The sequence below is a fragment of the Papio anubis genome, chromosome 11 (assembly GCF_008728515.1).
Source record: "Papio anubis isolate 15944 chromosome 11, Panubis1.0, whole genome shotgun sequence".
Classification (NCBI taxonomy): domain Eukaryota; kingdom Metazoa; phylum Chordata; class Mammalia; order Primates; family Cercopithecidae; genus Papio; species Papio anubis.
Genome location: NC_044986.1, coordinates 71,199,430 through 71,222,631, shown reverse-complemented (window position 1 = coordinate 71,222,631; position 23,202 = coordinate 71,199,430). Strand labels below are relative to the sequence as shown.

Below are 23,202 nucleotides of genomic sequence, written 5' to 3'. Positions count from 1 at the left end.
TGTTTTTGTTCATAATTGAGTAAATTTATTTTACTCTAGTGCAGGTATTTTATAAATGAAATGTATCCTTTTTTTTTAGGAAAGATATTTCTTGATTGACAAAATCCCCAAAATAACTAAGTAAATTATATCCAAGTGGTTTATTTAACTAAATTTTAATAAATTATCTTCTTGAACATGAAACCTTTTCTACTGAGATACAGGGTAGAAATATTTATTAAAGTAAAATATTTTATTTTATATATATTGTACATGTATATTGTATATATTATAATAGAAAGAAAACAGAATTCTTTTGTAAATGATTAATCTCTGTAATACTAGATTCATCACAAATTTCCCACATGTACCTGTAGCCATTATAGTGTCATCTCTCCCTTGTGTGAAGATCACGATTCGCTGCCTCTTTGAGTTCATCTTTGGCAGGGCTTGTGTCTTTTTGGCTATCTCTTTAATGTCTTTAGTCTATTAACAGAAGGAAGGAAAAAATTCTCATGACCAATAAAATAAAACAAAACTTTATTAGTAGTTTAACAATTTAGCTTCTGTTGATCAAAATAAGAGATCTGCATATCTATTAAGAGACATTAAATTTTTTTTAAACCATATACAAAAGTAAATAGAATAGCACAGTGACTTCCAAGGAACCCATCAATGATCTACACAAATTTAACATGTGTGATGAATCTTATTTCACCTCTATCCTTATCCACTTGCTTTTCAGAGTATTCTAAAGTAAACCCCAAGAACTATATATAATTTCATCTATAAATGTTTTAGTATATATCTTTGAAAGGTAATGATAAACATAACCATAAAACTATTACCATACTTCAAAAATTATTAATAATGACTAAATATCAGCAAATATCCAGGCAGTTTTCAAATTCCCAATTAAAGAGAGGTTTTTATAAAGAGGAAAATTTAATTATTTTAGAGGGTTAAAGAACATAATTATGCTGACTTTGGAAAAAATACAGTTCTTATAATGCCAATTTTTCAAAGGACTGATTTGAGAGAAAGAAATGCTAATCCTTTCCTACAAAGACTTAATTTTCTTTAAAAAATATAAAGTTTAAAAAATGACAAACTAATTGTCAAACCCTGATGCTGTTTTTCACGCCACACAGGCCATAAAGTTTTACTGAAATCTTTATTGAAGTTTTCTGAAATCTTGAAACCTAACTCTTGAGCTAAAGGCAGAAGTTTTAGAATCATCTTTTCAACCATTTTGGATAATTTGAAAATCCATGTCTGTATTCAGTGGGCTTCTAAAACGGTCCATATTTTTGGGCTTTGCTAACAAAACTAATTTATTCTATCACTATGCAAAGTTTCAAATAGTTACAGAGAAAGAAATACCTATCAGAGGGGAAATACAGCTGAGTGAAATAAATGAAGGCTATATAAGAGAACAAATAGAATATATGAGAGATAAACATTTAGGCAAGCAAAGCAGACAGGTCACAATGGTTTGCAATGGTTACAAACATCACCAGAAACTGGTATTTTTAAAGGGATGACAATCTGTAGTGAAATATTTTTATATTGTTTGTTCACTCAATATTTAATAAATTCCAGATAATACATGAAGCTAAGCTTCTAATATACATAACAGGATGACTTCTAGAGGACAGTTGTTTCTGAAAAGAATAGCCATTTGTAGTAGGACAGTGCTGCTGACTTTTCAAACATGCTGACTATTTCGCTTTCGGTTGCTTATTTTAGAACAGAACTAAGCCTGAACTCTGATAAGATGAGAAGAAATTCCCTCAGTTTCAGGAGACAGACTTTTAGAAATGACTAGTGACAGCTGAAAGGACTGAAAAATGCCATGTAATATCTTCACTCACCTAAATAAATGTACGCATATAATTAAAACAACTCATGTATATTTTGGCAATTTCCTCAGCACAAACATATTTTACTACTATGGGATTTTTGCTTGTGATTAAGTACAGCTCATATTTAATAAAGATAAGAGACAAACACATTCACTTTATCATCCTGAAAGCAGAATCTTATGAATGTACTAGATGTTCTTTAAAATTAGTAGGGCGTGGTGGCATATGCCTGTAGTCCCAGCTACTCCGGAGGGCTGAGGCAGGAGAATTGCTTGAACCCAGGAGGGAGAGGTTGCAGTGTGCAGAGATTGTGCCACTGCACTCCAGCCTGGTGACAGAGCGAGACATCATCTCAAAAAAAAAAAAAAAAAAAAAGATTCCATGGTTGCTTTCTACCAAACTTTTGAGAAGATATATTTTGTTGAGAGCTTTGGTAATTTAATCAAAGAAATGTTTCTTATGTCTCAAATTAAACCTCATAAAATGGCAATTAAAGGACAAAATAAACTTTCCAAGTACAAAACATAATTCTTCCCAGATGTATGTAAAACTTTATTTCTCTTTCTACAGTAATTCCTCTCCTTTGTCCCCAATAGGTTCTTCTCCCTTACAATTAAGCTCACACATCTTAACAAACAATGAAATTACAAGGACTTTTAGAATATGACAGGCTTGGATTTACTATTTGTGTGATTTGGGCCAGGTTAATAAACCTCTCGAAGCTCCATTTCTTCATCTACAAAACTAAGAAAATGTTCACATTAAAAGATTTTGGGGGATAAGTATGCTAAGTTTAGTGGGCAAAAGGTTAAAGAAAACAGGATATTTAGTCTCAAAGCATGTCCCCCTAAGATATTCATTACAAAAGAAAAAATCAAAATGTTATAGTAGAGAAAATTGACAGACATCACCTTAACCCAGATAGATCAGTTTAGTGACGCTAAAATTAGTGGATAAAACAGAATGCTTCCATAGCCCCAAAGTAGTATCTCCTCCAAGATATTTATTAAATACAATGGGAAAACAGTAACTTTACAGAGGATAAACTAGCAAACACCATCTAAACCTAGTGATCAAAGTTTAGCATCACCAACAATAAGAAACTGTGACACTGTGTACCTCCTTGATATGATGCACCAAGAAAGGAATATCACTTCTGTGGTTTTCCTGCCAAAAATGCCTAATCTCAATGTAATCATGAGAAAACATCAGACAAACTCAAATGGAAGGACATTCTACAAAAATGATTGACCAGTACTTTTCGAAAGCATAAAGTTCATGAACAAGAATGAGGAACTGTCACAGATTAGAAGAGACTAAGGAGACATGACAAATATGCAAATTGGGATTCGATTCTGAAACAGAAAAAGGAAATTAGAGAAAAAACAGTTGAAACCAGAATAAAGCCTGTATATAGTTCAGTTATTGTAGTTCAATGTTAATTTTCTGTTATTCTTTATACTTTGGTTATGTAAGATGTTAATATTAGGGGAAACTGGGTGAAGGGTATGTGGGAATTCTGTACTATTTTTGTATTTTTTCTAAGACTTAAGTTATTTTAAAATAAAAAGTTAAAAATTGTTGTGAGGATGAAAGAAGATGAGGTAAGTGAAATAGCTTAATGCAATATTCAGCATATACTAAGAACTTAAATACTAATTTCTTTCCTCTAATTATTCTCATTTTAATACTCTTTAAAATCGTTACGTCCTTAGGTTGCCCCAAAATCTCTAGAAAAGGCTTCAAGAGTTTTGAGTATGGAAAATTCAATTATAGTAGCTATAAGGGAGAAGACAAAGACAGGGAGGAGTAAGAAGTATGAGTTGAAAGCTCATAAAATTGAGATATGAGCTATGTATATAGCTTTAAAGTGCTCATTAAATCTTAACTTCTCTAGTCAGTAGGTACTATTATTATCCCTATTTTATAGATGAAGAACTAAAAGCCATGTATAAAGCTCTAAAGTATTCATTAAGGTAAGGCGTGGTGGCTCATGCCTGTAATCCCAGCACTCTGGAAGGTGGAGGTGTGTGAATCGCTTGAGCCTAGGAATTTGAGACTAGCCTGGGCAACATAGTAAAACTTCATCTCTACAAAAAAATACAAAAATTTGTTGGGTGTGGTGGCATGCGCCTATAGTCCCAGCTACTTAGGAGGCTGAGGTGGGAGGATGGCTTGAGCCTGGGAGACAGAGGTTTCAGGGAGCTGAGATCACACCACTGCACTCCAGCGTGGGCGACAAAGCCAGATCCTGTCTCAAAAAAAAAAAAAAAAAAAAAAGAGAGAGAGAGAGAGAGAGAGAGAGAAAATGACACTGGAATTTTGATAGGGATTGCATTGAATCTACAGATTGCTTGAGCCCAGGAGGCAGAGGGTGCAGTGAGCTCAGATCGTACCATTGCATTCCAGCCAGGGCAACAGAGTGAGGCTGTATCAAAACAATCAATCAATCAATCAATAAAATAAAGTACTCATTAAATCTGAACTACTCTAGGCAGTAGGTACTCATACATATCCCTTTTTGTGAATGAAGAAACTGAGTCACAGATGCTAAGTAATGTGCCTAAGGTCATAAATATAAGCAGTGGAGAACAGACTAGCACCCAGAGTCTGACTCCAAGGATAATACACTTAACCATTATTACAGTGCTTCTATAAATGCTAGCAATGTGTTTTTGTTGTTTTTATCACAAAACTATAGCGTGTTCATCCTAAACCATTTTCCTACCACATTCACAAATCATTTCTCATCTTGTGTTTAAGTCTGCTATTTTTTCTTAATTAATTTGGCTGATATTTTTACTCTAGAGAATTTCAGTGCTTTTTTATTTTTTTTTTTGAGATGGAGTTTCGCTTTTGTTGCCCAGGCTGGAGTGCAATGGTATGATCTTGGCTCACTGCAACCTCCGCCTCCTGGGTTCAATCAATTCTCCTGCCTCAGCCTCCCAAGTAACTGGGATTACAGGTGCCCACCACCCCACCCAGCTAATCTTTTTATTTTTAGTAGAGACAGGGTCTCACCATATTGGCCAGGCTGGTCTCGAACTCCTGACCTCAGGTGATTAGCCTGCCTTGGCCTCTCAAAGTGCTGGGATTACAGGCATAAGCCACCGTGCCTGGCTGAATTTTAGTTTTTGAGTTTCAAGATATTTTTCATTTCTCTCCGGGAGCGGTGGCTCATGCCTGTAATCCCAGCACTTTTGGAGGCTGAGGCAGGCAGATCACGAGGTCAGGAGATCGAGACCATCCTGGCTAACACGGTGAAACCCCATCTCTACTAAAAATACAAAAAATTAGCTGGGCATGGTGGCGGGCGCCTGTAGTCCCAGCCGCTCGGGAGGCTGAGGCAGAAGAAAGGCTGAACCCAGGAGGCGGAGCTTGCAGTGAGCTGAGATCGCGTTACTGCACTCCAGCCTGGGCAACAGAGCAAGACTCCGTGTCAAATAATAATAATAATAAAATAAAAAAAGATATTTTTCATTTCTCAAAGTCATTTTGAAATCTAATCTCCTCTTCCAACATGTTGCAATGTGTGAGAGAAAGCTGTGTGGTTTATAGTAAAGAGCACTAGACATAAGAGAACTGAGTTCTGGTTCTGGCTACATAATATATTAGCTATGTGACTCTGAACAAGTCATAGAGCCTTTTTTTTGGGGGGGGGTTGGAGTTTCGCTCTTGTTGCCCAGGTTGGTGTGCAATGGCGCGATTTCAGCTCACTGCAACCTCCATATCCTGGTACAAGCAATTCTCCTGCCTCAGCCTCCCAAGTAGCTGGGATTGCCGAGCGTGCATGCACACCTGGCTAATTTTTTTGTATTTTAAGTAGAGATGGGGGTTTCACCATGTTGGCCAGGCTGGTCTTGGCTCCTGACCTCAGGTGATCCGCCCCTTGGCCTCCCAAAGTGCACAGAGTTTTGGCTGGGAGCCAGCTGCGTAACCATATAGCCTATTTTTTTAAAATCTGTTGTTATCTTTTTTTTTTTTTTTGAGACGGAGTCTTGCTCTGTCACCCAGGCTGGAGTGCTGTGGCCGGATCTCAGCTCACTGCAAGCTCCGCCTCCCGAGGTTCCCATAATTCTCCTGCCTCAGCCTCGGGTAGCTGGGACTACAGGCGCCCGCCACACCTAGCCCGGCTAGTTTTTTGTATTTTTTATTAGAGGCGGGGTTTCACCGTGTTAGCCAGGATGGTCTCGATCTCCCCGACCGTGATCCGCCCGTCTCGACCTCTAAAGTGCTGAGTTACAGGCAGAAATCTGTTGTTATCTATCTCTCAAGGTTTGTGCAAGTATGAATGTATTAATGATATGTTGGGAAAGGTTTTATAAACTGTGAAGCATTTTATAAATGTAGAATTATGCTTTTATTGTCATTGGTGATCACATTGTATTCCAAGTCAAAGAACATACTCTTCATTCTTTTTTTTTTTTTTTAACGTACTTGTATCTTTGAATTGAAGATACATCTCTTTTAGACAGCATATAGTTAGACCTTAGTTTTTTTATCCAGTCTGAGAATGTCTGCCTTTTTATCATATTATTTACTCCAGATTAACATTATTATTAATATAGTTGAATTAATATCTGCCATTAGCTATTTGTTTTCCATATGTCATATTTTAAAAAATATGTTCTATCCCTTCTTTACTGCCTTGTTTTATATGAAATAGGTATTTTCCAATGTAGCATTTTAATTTCTTTTTTTTTTATTTTTTCTGTTACACACAACTTTATTATTTTGGTAGAACTACATTTCATTTTAATTACTAGTAGTGTTACTATTACTAGAAATTTTTTTTTTTTAAATCATACTTTAATTTCTGGGACACATGTACAGAATGTGCAGGTTTGTTACAGAGGTATACACGTGCCATGGTGGTTTGCTGCAGCCATCAACCTGTCATCTACATTAGTTATTTCTCCTAATGATATCCCTCTTCTAACCCTCCACCCCCCGACAGACCCCAGTGTATGACGCTGCCCTCCCTGTGTCCATGTGTTCTCATTGTTCAATTCCCACTTATGAGTGAGAACATGTGGTGTTTGGTTTTCTGTTCCTGTGTTAGTTTGCTGAGAATGATGGTTTCTAGCTTCATCCATGTCCGTGCAAAAAGCATGAACTGGATTCCTCAAGGATCTAGAACAAGAAATACCATTTGATTCAGCAATCCCATTACTGGGTATATACCCATAGGATTATAAATCATTCTAATATAAAGACACATGCCCACATATGTTTATTGCAGCACTATTCACAATAGCAAAGACTTGGAACCAACCCAAATGCCCATCAATGATAGGCTGGATAAAGAAAAATCTTCATTCTATTTTTAACCAGCTGATTATACAAAGGTTAAGCAATCCTGTCACAGTCTACCTAGTTCTGTAGAAAACCAGTTGTAGTGTTTCCACACATTGAGTCATCTAGCCATACCATTTTGTTTTGTTTTCCAAATAGAAACTCCTTTAATAGTTATGCTGTTTATATGATGTGTCAGTGCCAGCTTGATCTCATATTCCCTCCCCACTCACTCCATTCCAGTCACACTGGCCTTCTGTCAGTTCCTGGAGTACTTAGTACATTAAGTACTCTCTCGTTCAGAGGCTTTTACGGTCCTGTTCTTTCTGTTTGAAATTTGTTTTGCTGTTTGTCTTGCTTTTTTTTTTTTTTTGTCATTGCTAGATATTCATATTTTTAGGGTCATTCCATAGCCATCATACCTAAAATAGGAACCCTTCCCACATTCTCTTTCATGGTACACTCTCTGGTCACTTCCACCTTGTCTTGGGGTCTATCAAAGTGGTATGGTACTAGCTTATCGCTTTCCCTTAACTGAACTGCTAAAATTGTCCTCTTTTCGGGTTCAGGCACCTACAAAAAAACACTACACTCTCTTAGCCAGCAGCGCCTGATTTAGGCTCTTATTTTCAGAAACTCTGAAACTCTGGGTGATCATTCATTGCATTATTTATATTTGTGAAGAACACAGGAACCTAAAAATCACCTAAGGTAATTCTTTGGTAATCAACCCCGCCTGAATACATTCTCTGTAGACTTTCTACCCATGCTAATCAATGAAACTTTCTGTGATGATGTATATGTTCTATCCTGCATTAACCAATAAAGTAGTCACTAGCTACATAGTCTATAGAGTACTCAATATGTGCCTAGTATGACTGAAGGACTGAATTTAAAATTTTACACTTGATCTTAGCCAAAAGGCCGAAAAGCGATGAATTTTAAATTTTATTTAATTTTAATTAATCCTAATTTAAATAGCCACATGTGGCTAGTAGATGCTATATTGGATAGCACAATTCCATACTTTTCTCTTTCAGCAGTGTGAGATGAAAGAATCCTCATTGGTCAGAGAAAGACTACAAGTCTAGGATCTTCTGGGTAGTCAGGGGTTATGGAAGAAGTGAAAAAAGGGAAAAGGATTGCATTGTTTCCCCTGTGGGCAGAAGTATTATTCTTAGAGATCTAAAATAAAAAAAAAAAAAGAAAATTTGTTACTTGGGGTAAAATGAAATAAATAATCCAATAGAGAAGGTATGAATTCTCATCATTTGGCATTTACTCAGTTGCAGACACAATGAAAATACAGAGAACATATATATATATTTAGGTTTTGAGGTGTTTTCTTTTTTTTTAAATCAATTTTCAATAGTTTAAAAAAGGTTTTATAATGAAACATGCTTTTGAGCACCTTATTTTTATTTATGTTCTAAAAATACGAACATTAATCAGTTCAGTTCAGCTCAAGAAAAGCTAGATTTAAAAACACACTCCAGTCTGAACTGATTTTCTAGAATAATAAAAGGCCTTATAAAACTTTTTACCCCAAGAATTGTCATTTTAAATTCTTAGCAGGTCTGTCATTTAAATCAGGCACTATGCAATTTTCCATCACCTATATATATATATATATATATATATATATATATATATATAAAATCCTCTCTCTTCTGCTTTGTGTTCTGCCCAGCTCCAGTTTTTATCTCATTCTCCAGTGCCCTCCTAAGCTGCTGCTTCTAACTGAAAATTACCCAATTCAGTTTAAAGATTTTTTTAAAAATAAAGATTATTTAAAATTTGCAGAGAAGCTAACCAGAATAATAATAAATAAAAAAAAACAATGCCAGTGAGAATATTTCCTGATGAATAAACACTGGTTATTTTAAGATGCGCTTGGATTGGTCTGTCAGCAGCCAGATCACTAGTGGCAATACTCAGTGGCTTTTGGAACTGATTGGGATTTATAGTAGAAAATGAGGGTAGGACAACGGCACTGATGGAAGGAAAAAACACTCACCTTTCCTTTCTTTTAATCTTTTCACTTCTTTCTTCTCATTCATGCTCCAAATTTAGAGTCAAAATTAAAGTTAGGAGGGATAAACTGTAGATTTTTGTCTAGTTTGTCATACTAGCCAAGAGTATTAATGCATTTTCACACAGAAAACTATTAAGATAAAGTGATTTACTTTTGTTTTATTCCTTAAGAATACCACGTTTCAATCCTATGCTTTCCCATTTCTGTCTAATGGCCTAGGAAACTTTAGTGACATTATAAAATCATTGAATTTCTCTAGATAGTGTTCCATACATGGATTACATTTGATTAAAAATACCTATTTGAGGGTACCCTGCTCATGGTTCAAATATATTCTGCAATGCTTGTGATGGTTTTGGGAATATATGAAGAGACACATCAAGACATTATGTGCTTTATTTAATCTAACATATCACTGTCAGTATCACTGACAGAGCAGTTTTGCTATGTCAGGAGGTAATAAGGTATGTGATTATAATCATTATCATTTTGCTTATATGCTGTAATCAATTATGGCAGATTTATGGCAAAAACAATTCTAGAATCAGTAAGTAAGAACTAATGGAAAGGTTAATACAGTGCTAGTTAGTAGAAAATAGAAAAAGTAGTTTGTTTCTATGACTGAATGTAAACCAGGCATATGAAAAGCAAGTAGCTCAAGGGGGAAATAAAAGTATTAATCAGGCTTAATAAACTATTTTTTAAAAACTGCTATGTAGACACTACAGGATCATGATTATTTGTTACACAAGTTATATTTCTAAGTATCTACAAAATTGGTTATTTTATAGAACCAAAAATACATTTTTTTATGGTAATACAGTAAACTGACAGGATACAAATGTATATTCTGAAAGTTTTTTTCTATGGGGAATTCTGATGTATCAACATATAATATAATTTTTTAAATATTAAAACTTAAAATAAATAAAACTTTAAAAAACTCCTGAAAAGTTTTATTTATATTCTTATGATCAAAACATTTGACTTTTTAATTGAATATTCCCGTGATTACATTTTGTTCTACATATAATTACCATTTTGGGAAATTAAAACGTGAAACTTAAATTAGAAAAAAACCCACCACTTGGAAATCCTTTTTCTGTATGTGACTTAACCCTAGATTTACTATAATATGGTAAAGCACAAAAGAGCAAACTTGTAAGAAACTATCACAGTTCCTAATAATTGAATACTGAGAAGCAAGGTTTTCCTATTCTGGAGTAGTTCTTTTATAGGATCTTTCAAATGGAGTATCTGTATCACATGTTCCTTGCCTTCCTCTATGAAGGGGAAGCTCTATGTCTGGTTTGTCAAGTCTGATGACATGAATAACATGCACATGTATTACTTTGTTGCTTGATAATCTGCCTTTACTACATTTAAACAAGAGTTTCACAAACTCACATAATATCTTTCTCTAGAGTTCAAAGTGAGCTTACTAGTCCTTACCAATACTATCCAATCACCACTCACCTCTTCCCTACTTGATAGACAATACTGAATAAGCAAATAAAAAGAAAGTTCCTACATTTCGGCTGTGGTTAGATTAAATTTTAAAAAATTACTACCCTGAAACATTTTAAGTCGCTGTAAGAACACAGCATTCTACATAGTTCACTCAATAAATATCATAGTCATAAAAGACTCCAACTTAGTTAATTCTCTGTCAGTTAACCTGGGTTCATATTAGTCAGTGTTTTCTAACAATCAGTTGGAAGAGGGGTATTATACAGATAAAAAACATGGTTATCTCAATTTTGCCAACAATGACCACATGGAGTTTTGAATCTTGACAGGATAATACTTGTATCAGGAAAACAGAATTAGGACCTAGACATTAAATCCAATTATTGATATTTTATTTCAGAAAATGTGTGTATATTTTATGCTACCTCCCTCTCCCCAGAAAAAAAGAGGGAGAGAGAAGAAAAGATAGGTTCAAACAGTAAGTTTATAAAAGCAGGATTTAAATTAATCAGTTCCTAACAACTGTTAAGTACAACCTTTTAGAAATTAATTTGCATAATGATAATCTACATGTGATGGGGCTGAAATTATTTAAATGACATTATATTTCATTATTTGGTCTTGTTCCACCACTGCTTTAGCAGTGAATCCTTATGAAATGTAATGCAGCTAATGAGGTAGCTTTTTAACTGAACAAACTGACAGGCCCCGTATCTGCAGAGGCAGCTTGAAACCGTGCCCAACCTCTTGGCTTCCCAAGAGGCTTTTCAAAATTCAATAAATAACATCTGTAGGCGATGTTGGGTGCAGACCTAGCAGAGTGCGTCATAACACTGTGCTGGCAGAACAAAGAAACCATGACGACTGCCAAGTTTCCATGGCAACTGCTGCGAGGCTCTGAGAGTATAATAGCACATCAATCACTGTCCAAAAGAACTTCATTATCAGCTAGAAAAAACCTTTAGGATCTGTTTAGTGTGCAATTGTGGGTTAACTCACCTCAAAGCCTTGCTCTCTAGCAAAAGTGGCAGCTTCCTGAAATAAAAAAAAAAAGAACAGTTAATTATAAAGTGCTCGGTAATGAAGAAATAATCCATTTTTTGAAACTCATTCAGTCTTCTTTTTTATACAATTATCTCAATATACCCACATAGTTCAATTTTTATTCTTACAGCAATAAAGATTTCTTTTTTCCCTTGGAATAATAATAATAATAAAAAGGCAGCCTAATGTCAACACACTTCACAAGTTGGAATAAAGAAGATGTAGTACATGTTTTTACTGTAGCTGCCACAGTGAGTTCAGGTGTTCTGACCTCAGCAAAGAAAGACAATCCAAGGAATATGCTGGTGGTTGTGTTTTTAATTAAAACAATACCTCTCAAAAAGCTCTTATGTAGAGAAGAATGCCTGCTAATAAATGTATAAATTCAGAAAAATCATCTTTTTGCAATCCTCATAATGAAACTTACGCAGGCAAGGATCCTCAGTAGATGTTAAATTCATTGGGTAAAAAGGATGATAGAGAACTGGGTATTTCCATGGAATCAAAGTATCTCAGATTTTATGCTGGTCATGGGAGCAAAGCATAACTTTATAATGAAAGGATCAAGCTGTCATCACTTTAACCCAGTGATCGATGCTATCACTTATCATCACTAATAGTGGGATCACCAAATATTCTTTGCCTTCTGTTATGATGCAGTGTGAAGTTCACAGCATCACCTATAAAGTATTCTGACTTAAATACTTAAACATGAATTAATCAAAACCTTAGTCCAGTAACTTGCAGCCTATAAGAAATACAGAGGATAGGGGAACAAGTTAAAGTATATACAGAAAAAGCAATTGAAAAAATTTCTAGGGTAGGATATTCTGCAGGACAACTAGCTTAATGTTTTTAACAAGTCAATGTAATAATAAAGTAGAAAAGGGAAAATGACCAAGAACAATGTATAAACCTTAATTGGTTTATACAAACTAGCTACAAATGATATTTTTGGGACAAGGGGAGAAATCTGAATCTGAAATGGAAATTAGATAATATTAGGAATTATCAGATTGATTTTAAAAGTCCTTAATTCTTAAGATGAATCCTGAGGTATTTAGGAATGAAATGTCATGATATATGTAATTTATTTTAGAATACTGCAGACAAAAATTAAAGTGAAGCAAAAGTAGCAAAATGTTAACAAGTGTTAAATCTAGGTGTATGTGCTATGTAGGGGTTCAATGTCTCCTTTTTTGTTTGAATTTTTTTATAATAAACAGTCCAAAAATCCTCTTTAATATAAGATGACAGGGTAACAATAGTTGAGCATTAAAAATACATATGGTTAAAAAATTTTAGTACACAAAGTTCTTCTAGATTTTAAATATCTCAAGGACACCATCTGATGATTATTATATACCCTAAGGGTCTTATAACAGGTTACTGAATGACAAAAATACATATGTGTAATGAAATCCTTTCCTTTTCTTTACTCTTTGTGCATATACTTTAATTTTGGGACTGATAGAAAAGGGAGGCAATATTACTTTTCAACTCTACTTCCCTCTTGAAAAAAAAAAAAAAAAACTGCAGACAACTGTCAAGAGTCTCTACATCTTAACTTACATTCTTCCAAAATTATCTTTGCCAAGAGATATTAATAGAAGGATGGGATTTGAGCCTGAGTAGTGAGCAGATCCAACTCAACTAAAACGACTGCAGCATCAAGCCATGTAAGGCAGAAAGTATAGTCAGTGTCTTCAGCAGAAATTTGGGAAGACATTGGGAAAAAAATACATGTATGCACCTATGGTCCAATGTACTAATAACCTATAGGTTAGAGAACCATTTTGAGGATTTAGAAAGGTCAAAATGTATGATTACAGCTAAACACTGAAGTCAACAGAAAGTGTTAAGCTGAAAGTACAACTCCTTACGCTATTTACTAGAGAAACATAAGCCTGACCAAGTTAGCCTTAGTTCATGTAGACAAAAACAAGCAAATAAATATTGATCTTGACAACTGGTCAATTTGTGCAAGCAAGGTTAGAGCTTTGTACATCACATAGTCAATAACATTTGCTGGCTGCGATATCAAGGAATAGGATAAGGTTCAGAAGCTACTGATGTAGTGCTTCCCAAGCTGTCACTCTGAACCAAGCAAATTCTTACGTGAAAAAGACAACAAAAAAGCTATACTAGAACCACTTATTTATATGGAACTTCATCAGAGACATGAGAGAACCCCAGGGGACTGTAAGACAAAGTTCAAAGGAAGAATCTGTAGGACTAAAATTGCACTAAGCCATAAACACTCAAAATTCACATATAGTAAAATTTTTTTAATGTCCAGTTTTGCTCATACAAATAAATTAACTGTAAAAAATTATGTGTGTGTGTGTGTGTGTATATATATATATATATATTTTTTTTTTGAGACGGACTTTTGCTCTGGTAGCCCTGGCTGTAGTGCAGTGGTACGATCTTGGCTCACTGCAACCTCCGTCTCCTGGGTTAAAGCGATTCTCCTGCCTCAGCCTCCTGAGTAGCTGGGACTACCCACCATGCCTAGCTAATTTTGTAATTTTAGCAGAGACGGGGTTTCACCATGTTGGTCAGGCTGGTCTCGAACTCCTGACCTCAGGTGATCCGCCTGCCTTGGCCTCCCAAAGTGCTGGGATTACAGGTGTGAGTTACTGTGCCCAGCCCAAAAAAATTATTTTTAAAAATTAACTGTGATCTGTTATGGTATGGAGCTGACTAATTGCAGGAAGACACATATATAAATGTCAAATTATTATCTTTTAAGGAAACCAGGCCCTAGGACACTTCCATGTCTGTAAACTATTTCAAGCAGCAACATATTTCTGACTGAGGAAAGATGTACTTAAGAAAAGTCAACTCAATTTTCTATCTTAGTGCCCCCTCACACAGGTTTGCTGAGCTGTACCCTATCACCAGAAAAGCTAAGCTTGTTGTTCTGTGGCTTAAAATGATCTTATCTTCTGACTTCCTCCCACCTTCCTTTGATCTTGGACTGGTGCCCCAAGTCACTCCATTAGAGAAGGCAGCTGGCTCATATCACTGCAGACTTTCCCACAGCTAACCTCTGATCTGAAGGTGTTTGTAGATACAATGAGGGAACAACATTTATTTTTCCCTGTCAGCAAAACAAACAAAACAACACGAGGGAACAGTTTGACCCAGTAAGAATTTTAAGCAGAATTTTAGTTGTCAGAGTCATGACATGCAGAGGCAGAAAGAAAAGGCATGAGGTCAGAAAGTAAGCAAGAAAGAATAGGCATAGATGGTGGGCAGAAGAGTAAGACAGGTTCCAAATATCAGAGGTAATTCCAAGTGAACTGATGGCACTAAATTGAAAAGGACTTTTTAGTGTGCCTTGGCAGTAAAAGTGAGAAAAGAAAACAAGCAAGTCCCCATCTGTGCTGCCCCAGGGCGCCTTGTACTGAGTTTCACAAATCTAATGAAGCAGTCAGGTTAAAATCCAACCACAGAGTGGATGTGACATGTGGAGAACAGCTCGGGTTAGAATAGAAAAGCAGGGCGGTTCCTAATGCAGGTGATTAACCATGTGATAATCATTATATTTACAGGCTTTCCATTTTAGATCTGACATCAAAAATCACAAAGGAGGAGGGATTAAGGAAATAAACAACCGACACAGAGGCTTTCCTGCTCCCCTGAGAGTATAGCACTTTCATTCATGCATGACAAGCAACAAAAGCAAAACTAAACAGGCCAGGAAAGAGTATTTCTAAGAAGGATGGATTTCACATTAACAGTTTTTTTCCATTTTGATAACTTTCACTATTATTCAGTTTCTCAGTCAGGTCACATTTTCAGAATCAGTTCTCATTGTTGTCTATGCTATAATACAGTATCATTTTTGGTTTACAATGAATGATACTCACATAATATGTCCTTTACAACAACAGAGACATTTCTTCCTTCCTGGAATTGAGTGTTGTGAATAAAATGACATATAATTAAAGTCTTAGACTCTCATCTATACCACACCACTTAGGTTTTGCAGTAGGCTTGCTGCTTCAGCAACCAGGGCAAAAGGGTGCTGGTAAAACAACAACCAAATATAGTTTTTGAATGGAGGTTAGGGAAAAACTATGTTAATCAGGTTAATGAAAACTATGGAATACTTACATTAAGAGCTAAAGGGATTAGCAAGCCACTATTAAAAAGCACAATCCTGAGATTACACAGGAAAGGAAAGAAACTCAAGTGCATGTTTGTGTATATGAAAGACAACTATGGAGGAGAAAACTTTCTCTGCATTTCGTCTGATAACACAAGTTCTTACTTATAAAGTAGAATTATCTATAATCAGTATTAAACTAAAACCATAACTTGCCCATACTCACTGCAATTCCAATTGTTGAAACACAAACAATATAGAAACACAATGATTTCTGTATATTGACAAGCCAAGGGGAAATGGAGCCACCAGACCAGGTCTGTTTTTTTACTTTGCTTGTTCATCTCTCCATGCAACAAACATTTACCTCCTAAGTGTAGTTTTAGGCTGCCAGCATCTGTGTACAGTTGTGTCATTGCTACAGCTGTTGCAGGCCTTACGATATTAGACTTTGACTCAGTAATACTATAACTCCTAAATGGAGTGGTACAGGTGAGAGTTTAAGACAGGGAGGTGTCTGTCTCTCTTTCTCTCTCTCTCTCTCTGTATAAAAATCTCTGTATAATAAAAATTCATATAATTGTATATAAATTTAGAGGTATAATATTCTCTTTGAATGGCTTTAAGCGCAACATAGTACTGGTCAGGAGGCAATCATAGCCAATGGAAAGAGTACAGGATCTAGAATCAAAAGGCTTACACTAAGGTCCCAGTTTTACAGATTATTTGCTATGTAATCTTGAGCTAGTCATTCAGTATATCAATTTCTTCATCAATAAAATTGGGGTTAACAATACCTATTTCGTTGCATTGTTGTTAGGAATAAATGAAATACTTTATGTGAAACTGAAATCATTTTGCCTATTGAATTCAAGTACTTGTTAAGATCTCAGGATAAACAAGAGAGTGTCAGAGCACCTAGAGTACATTTAATGATCTGTCCTATCTGTGGATTATATGTGTAGAAGGCAGTCTTCAAAATGGTTGCCAAGATCCTTGAACCTGGTACTCAAATCCTTCTACATTCTCCTCCCCTTGAATGTGCTCTAGACCTAATGACTTGCTTTAATAAATATATGACAAAAGTGATGGTATGTTTTGCTCATCTTCTTGATAACATGCCTTCTCTCTCTGAGCCCTCACTCTAGGAGAAATAAATTGCAGTGTTGTAAGGACTATGGAGAGGTACATGATCAATAATCAGTGAGGATCTGAAGTCTGTGATCAGATACGAGTGGGCTTGGAAGAAGATCCTCCCCTAGCTGAACAGCGAGATGACTACAAACCTGGTTGACACCTTTATTAAAAGTCTTATGAGAGCCAGAGGCACCAAGCTAAGTGAGCAGTGCCTGGATTCCCTATCCCACATTTTATATATGAGGTTAACAAGAAAAATTCAGATAATTTCACATTCAAATTACATTAATAAAATCTTCAAAGTGGCCAGGTGCAGTGGCTCATGCCTGTAATCCCAACATTTTGGAAGGCTGAGGTGGGAGGATTGCTTGTGTCCAGGAATTTGAGACATGCCTGGGTAACATAGCAAGACCCCATCTCTTCAAAACAACAAAAACCGAAACTTCAAAGCAAGTGTGGTTGGCAGATCAGAGGGTAAGCAAATTCTGGAAAGAAAATTTAGATATATGCTATCTCAATGGCTTTGTATACCTGATTGTGGTCAACCATTTCTTCAACACAGATTAACCAGGAGATATTATCTTTGCATGAAATTTAAGTTTCAATTCACGATGTCTTCTGTTATTCTGAAGCAATGATTGTGTTTCTGACACTAAAATATGAGTATTAAGTAGTGCTAGAATCCTCAGGTGAGAAAAACAATACTGAGTCAAAGTCTCCTACCACTAGAATGTCTGCAACAGCTGTAGCAGTGACATAACTCTAAGTCATGCTGAAATTTAACAATAAAGAACTATCCACTGTGTATTTCTTTTCATACAATATATCATAACATAAAGATTTATATATATATATATATATTTTTTTTTTTTTTGAGACGGAGTCTCGCTCTGTCGCCCAGGCTGGAGTGCAGTGGCGCGATCTCGGCTCACTGCAAGCTCCGCCTCCCGGGTTCACGCCATTCTCCTGCCTCAGCCTCCCGAGTAGCTGGGACTACAGGCGCCCACAACCGCGCCCGGCTAATTTTTTGTATTTTTAGTAGAGACGGGGTTTCACCGTGGTCTCGATCTCCTGACCTTGTGATCCGCCTGCCTCGGCCTCCCAAAGTGCTGGGATTACAGGCGTGAGCCACCGCGCCCGGCCCAAGATTTATATTGCTAAAGCCTCTAAATACTTTCTCATGCTGTCCTTCAAACTATGAGTTACCTTTACTTTATGTTATCTATCAAATGATTTATATACTTTCTTATGATACCACATTAGTATTATACTATTTTAACTTATGCATTATTTCTGATAAGGAAAAATTTTAATTTGTAAATAAAGTAACTGAAGGTTGGAGAAAATTGTTGCATAAAATGTGAGTCTGGGAACCCCTTTTAAAAGAAATTTCATTCACAAAAGTATCTCTACTAGCTTTTCCAAGGAATATATCATATAACTTTTTGGAGATTTTCAACCTGTGCTCTGACATTTATTACCATATGCTTCCCGTCTACAGAATGCTGAATAAAAATATTATTTAACATTTTATTGAGTGCCAAAAACTCTATGGGGCAATGTATAACTATAAAGACACTCCTGCCTCTATCCAATAGGTTTATAATAAAAATTAGATAGACAGTATATAAATTATACCTCAATAAACATAACTGAAAAAAACATTAAGCAGCCAAAACACAGGCAAAAAAAAAAAAAGTTTAGTTTACAAGAAACTTAACTGTTTCACAAAGTGATTTATTAACTGACTTGTCTATTCAAGCAAGGAGAGTTGTTCATTCCCACTTTTAAGCATACTTTATCTGGTAACTAAAGAACAAATTAAGTTACGAAAAAGTGCTTCATCAAAATGTAAGACAGATGAGTTACTTAGACTAACTTCTTTCAGAACAACCCAAGTTTTTGGTATTAAAGAACAAGAAGAAAGAGGCTAGGATAAGAAAAATGTTAGGAGAGTAGCCCTATTATTGGGAATTTTATTTCCATTTTTATTTTTATTTTTTGAGATTGGGTCTCACTCTGTTGCCCAGGCTGGAATACAGTGGCAGGATCATGGTTTATTCCAGCCTCAACCTCCCAGGCTCAGGTGTTCCTCACACCTCAGCCTCCCAAATAGTTGGCGCTACAGGTATGCACCACCATGCTCAGCTAATTTTTGTATTTTTTTTGTAGAGACAGGGTTTTGCCATGTTGCCCAGACAGGTTATTTCCATTTTTAATGAGATAGTATGTAGTTCGCATAAATAAGACATTCAACAAATGTCAATTCTTTTCCTTTCTATTATTTGATTCTCACAAAACCCCTAAAAATTAGCATTACTTTTATCTTACAGATGAAAATTTGAAGGTTCAGAGAGATTCAAGTATGTCCAAGACCATACAGCAGGTAATTGTTATAGGCAGCATTTAGATCTGAGGCTTTCTGAATGGTCTCCTGCTGATGAACTCTTTCAGGTTTTGCACATCTGAAAAAGTATTCTGCTTTTGTTTTTGAAAGGTATTTTCACTGGATCTAGAATTCTGGGTTAATAATCTCTTTCCTTCTGTGTTCCAAGATCTAGCTTGCATTGTTTCTGTTGAGGAGACTGCTGCTATTCTTATCTTTGTTTCTCTGTATGTAATGTTTGTTGTTGTTGTTGTTGTTTTAGAAACCTAGCTACTTTAAGGTTTTTTTCTTTATTACTGATCTTAAGCAATTTGATTATGTGCCTTGGTGTAGCTTTTCGGTGTTTCTTCTGCTTTTGGTTTGTTGAGCTTTTTGGATCTGTGGGTTTACAGTTATTATCAAATTTGGGAAAATTTCAGCCCTTATGTCTTCAAATATTTTTTCTGTCACCTGCCCCATCCCTAGTCTCTATATATTTGATCACCTAAAGTTGTCCCACAGCTCACAGCTACACTGCTTGTTTTTCTAGTCTTTTTTTCCCTCTAGGTGTTTCATTTTGAATAGTTTCTATTGCTGTCTTCAAGATCCTTAATCTTTTCTTCTGCAGTGCCACATCTTATCCAGTGTACTTTTCACCTCAGACATGGTATTTTTTATTTCTAGAAATTAGGTCTTTTTTACATTTCCCACATCACTCTTTAATAGGATCATGTTTTTATTTACCTTCTTGAAATACAGAATATATTTAGAAATGCTGTTGTAATATCTTTGTCAACAAATCCTAATATCTGTATCATCTCTGAATCCATTTCTATTAATATTTCTCATTATGGGTTGTATTTTCCTGCTTCTTTGCATGAATGGTTATATATACATACATGTGTATGTGTGTATTTATTATTGATTGACTGAGACACAGTCTTGCTATGTTGCACAGGCTGGCCTCAAAATCCTGGGCTCAAGCTATCCTCTTGTTTCCGCCTCTTAAGTAGCTAGAAACTACAAGCATTTGTCATTGTGCTTGGCTTACTTATTTACTTTTTAACAATGCCTTTCTCAGGGAATGAAAGGTAATTTTTGATTGGATGACAGATATTATGAATTTTGTGTTTTGGATGCTGAATATTCTATTAGTCCATTTTCATGCTGCTGATAAAGACATATCCAACACTGGGTAATTTACAAAAGAAAGAGGTTTATTTGGACTTACAGTTCCACGTGGCTGGGGAAGCCTCACAGTGATGGTGGAAGGCAAAGAAGAGCACGTCACATCTTTCGTGGATGGCAGCAGGCAAAGAGAGAGAGCTTGTGCACTCCTTTTTTTTTTTTTTTTTAGATGGAGTTTTGCTCTCGCTGCCCAGGCTGAAGTACAATGGCGTGATCTCAGCCCACTGCAATCTCTGCCTTCTGTGTTCAAACAATTCTCCTGTCTCAGCCTCTCAAGTAGCTGGGATTACAGGCGTGCACCACCATGCCTGGCCAATTTTGTATTTTTAATAGAGGTGGGGTTTCACCATGTTGGTCAGGCTGGTTTTGAATTCCTGACCTTAAGTGATCCACCTGCCTCGGACTCCCAAAGTGCTGGGATTACAGGTGTGAGCCACCGTGCCTGGCCAGGAACTCCTCTTTTCAAAACCATCAGATCTCATGAGACTTATACACTATCATGAGAACAGCACGGGAAAGACTTGTCCCCATGATTCAATTACCTCCCACTGGGTCCCTCCCACAACATGTGGGAATTCAAGGTGAGATGTGGATGGGGACACAGCCAAACCATCTCAAATAATTTGTTTCTCATTATATATTTTTGAGGTTTATTCTGAAATTCAGTTGGTTACTCAAAAACAACTTGATTCTTTACAAGCTTATTTATAAGCTTTGTTAGGTGAGATGAGAGCAGCTCTTAATCTAGAGCTAATCTTGTCTCCAACTGATGTAATATTCTTTTGAGTACTAAAAAAGATGTCCAATTTATTAGAGGCTTTTCCACTGTGATTATTGGGGCTGTAAACTATTATTAATCTTATCTGAGTTCAGGAAATGTTCTGCTTATTCCTTTCCAGTGGTTTTATCCCTGTCCCTGAGTGGTTTCCTAGCATACTTATGCGGGTCAGTACTCGGCTTAAAAATCAAGGGGGAGCCCTCTGCAGATATCCAGTGTGTGTGCTCTATCTCTGTGAAGCTCTGTCTTCTCTGGCACTATCTTATGCACATTCTAGCCACCTTGACTTTGTCTCCACTCAGTTGGGCCACTAGGTTCTGCTTTGGATCTCCTTCCTGCAGACTGCAGACTGGAAGCTATCTAGGCAGAATGCTATGGAAATTGTAGGGATGCCTCACTCATTTTCTCTCAGGGATCACTGCCCAGTATTGTCTAATGTCTAAAAACTCTTGTGTTATATACCTTGTCTGGTTTTTGCATTGTTTGAGAAGGGAGGATAAATCTGGCCACTCTTACTCCATTACATCCCGCAGAAGTTCAGTGTGGATCCATTTTAAAGTATAGATGCTGAAAGATCCTGGCATATTCAATGAGTCTGTAATCATTTATTAGTTTAAAAAAATGTATCAGGCCAAAGACAAGACCAATTGATCAGATATATTAAATGTGTCTTACCTTGTTCTTTACATATTTTTTTTTTTTAAGACAGGGTCTCACTCTGTTGCCCAGGCTGGAGTGCAGTGACATGCTCTCAGCTCACTGCAACCTCTGTCTCCCCGGTTCAAATGATTCTCATGCCCCAGTCTCCCTAGAAGGTGGGACTGCAGACACGTGCCACCACACCCGGCTAATTTTTGTATTTTCAGTAGAGATGGGGTTTCGCCATGTTGGCCAGGCTGGTCTTTAACTCCTGATCTCAGGTGATCCACTTGCCTCGGCCTCCCAAAATATTGGATTTACATGCCACCATGAGCCTGTACCAAACATGTACATGTAAAACTATGGTGGCTAAGATGTAGCCACTATGTCCAGCTACATTTTATTTTATGAAGGATATAGTTCTTGATGTACTAAACCATAAGCATTCTACTTTACCATAATCTACATTTGACACCCTCTGAAGAATTACCTACTCAGTTCTGGATCCTCCTTTATTTTACATATTCTATATTACTGTAATTTTCTTGCTTTTTGTCTTACCAACTAGAAAGTTCTGCATAGTTAATACATCTTTACTTTTTTTTCCCTCATCCTCTCTTTCCAACCAACAGAGGGCTCTACCATAATGTATAATCAATATATTATGCTAGGATCAGCAACCTACAGCCTATAGGACAAATTCATCCTGCCACCTGTTTTTATAAATAAAGTCTCATTGGAACACAGCAAATGCTATTTGTTTCCATATTATCTAAGGTTGTTTTTATGCTACCACAGACAGAGTTGAAGTAGAGTAGCTTAACAGAGACCATACTACTTGGACTTTCATTAAAAAAAAATGTTTGCTAGGCTGGACGTGGTGGCTGTTAGCCTTAAGATAAGTAAAATGTGTATCTTTTGATAGGACTTCCTTCATTCATTGGCAAAACAATTTAAAAACCAAATAACTTATATTAATAAAAAGGCACTAAAAGACAAGATAACCAATTTTTATAAGTTTAGATACCTGTTTATGTAGAATAATGAGAAATAATTCACCGATCAGTGCTTAAAATTAGATGAAAAGAAGAAAGAAGACCTCAGATGGGGAGAGATCAGCACCCTTGTTAAGTGCTTTTCTAATAATTCCTTCTACTTTGTTCAAATGTGAACCAATGTCCTTTATATTTTCCACATCCCATGGTCCTTCCCAAGTTGTCAAGGTATGATAATCATTGCCACTATAAGTCTCATTCTCCAGGGCTACTCTAATGGCCCTAACTTACTCTA

At 36.1% G+C, this 23,202-nt stretch overlaps 1 protein-coding gene across 6 annotated transcripts in view; it reads right to left on the bottom strand.

The window, feature by feature from the left end:
* The window catches only part of ADK (adenosine kinase), a 566,335-nt gene that overhangs the window by 115,101 nt on the left and 428,032 nt on the right, over nt 1-23,202 (bottom strand). For 5 of the 6 annotated variants that reach the window (XM_021944000.2, XM_017962924.3, XM_017962926.3 and 2 more), the window contains 2 exons: nt 11,644-11,679; nt 351-465 (listed from right to left, as the gene is read on the bottom strand). In XM_021944000.2, coding sequence (XP_021799692.1) covers nt 351-465; nt 11,644-11,679 — 151 coding nt within the window. The remainder of the gene's footprint in view (nt 1-350; nt 466-11,643; nt 11,680-23,202) is intronic. The other variant, XM_017962928.3, reaches the window with a different exon arrangement.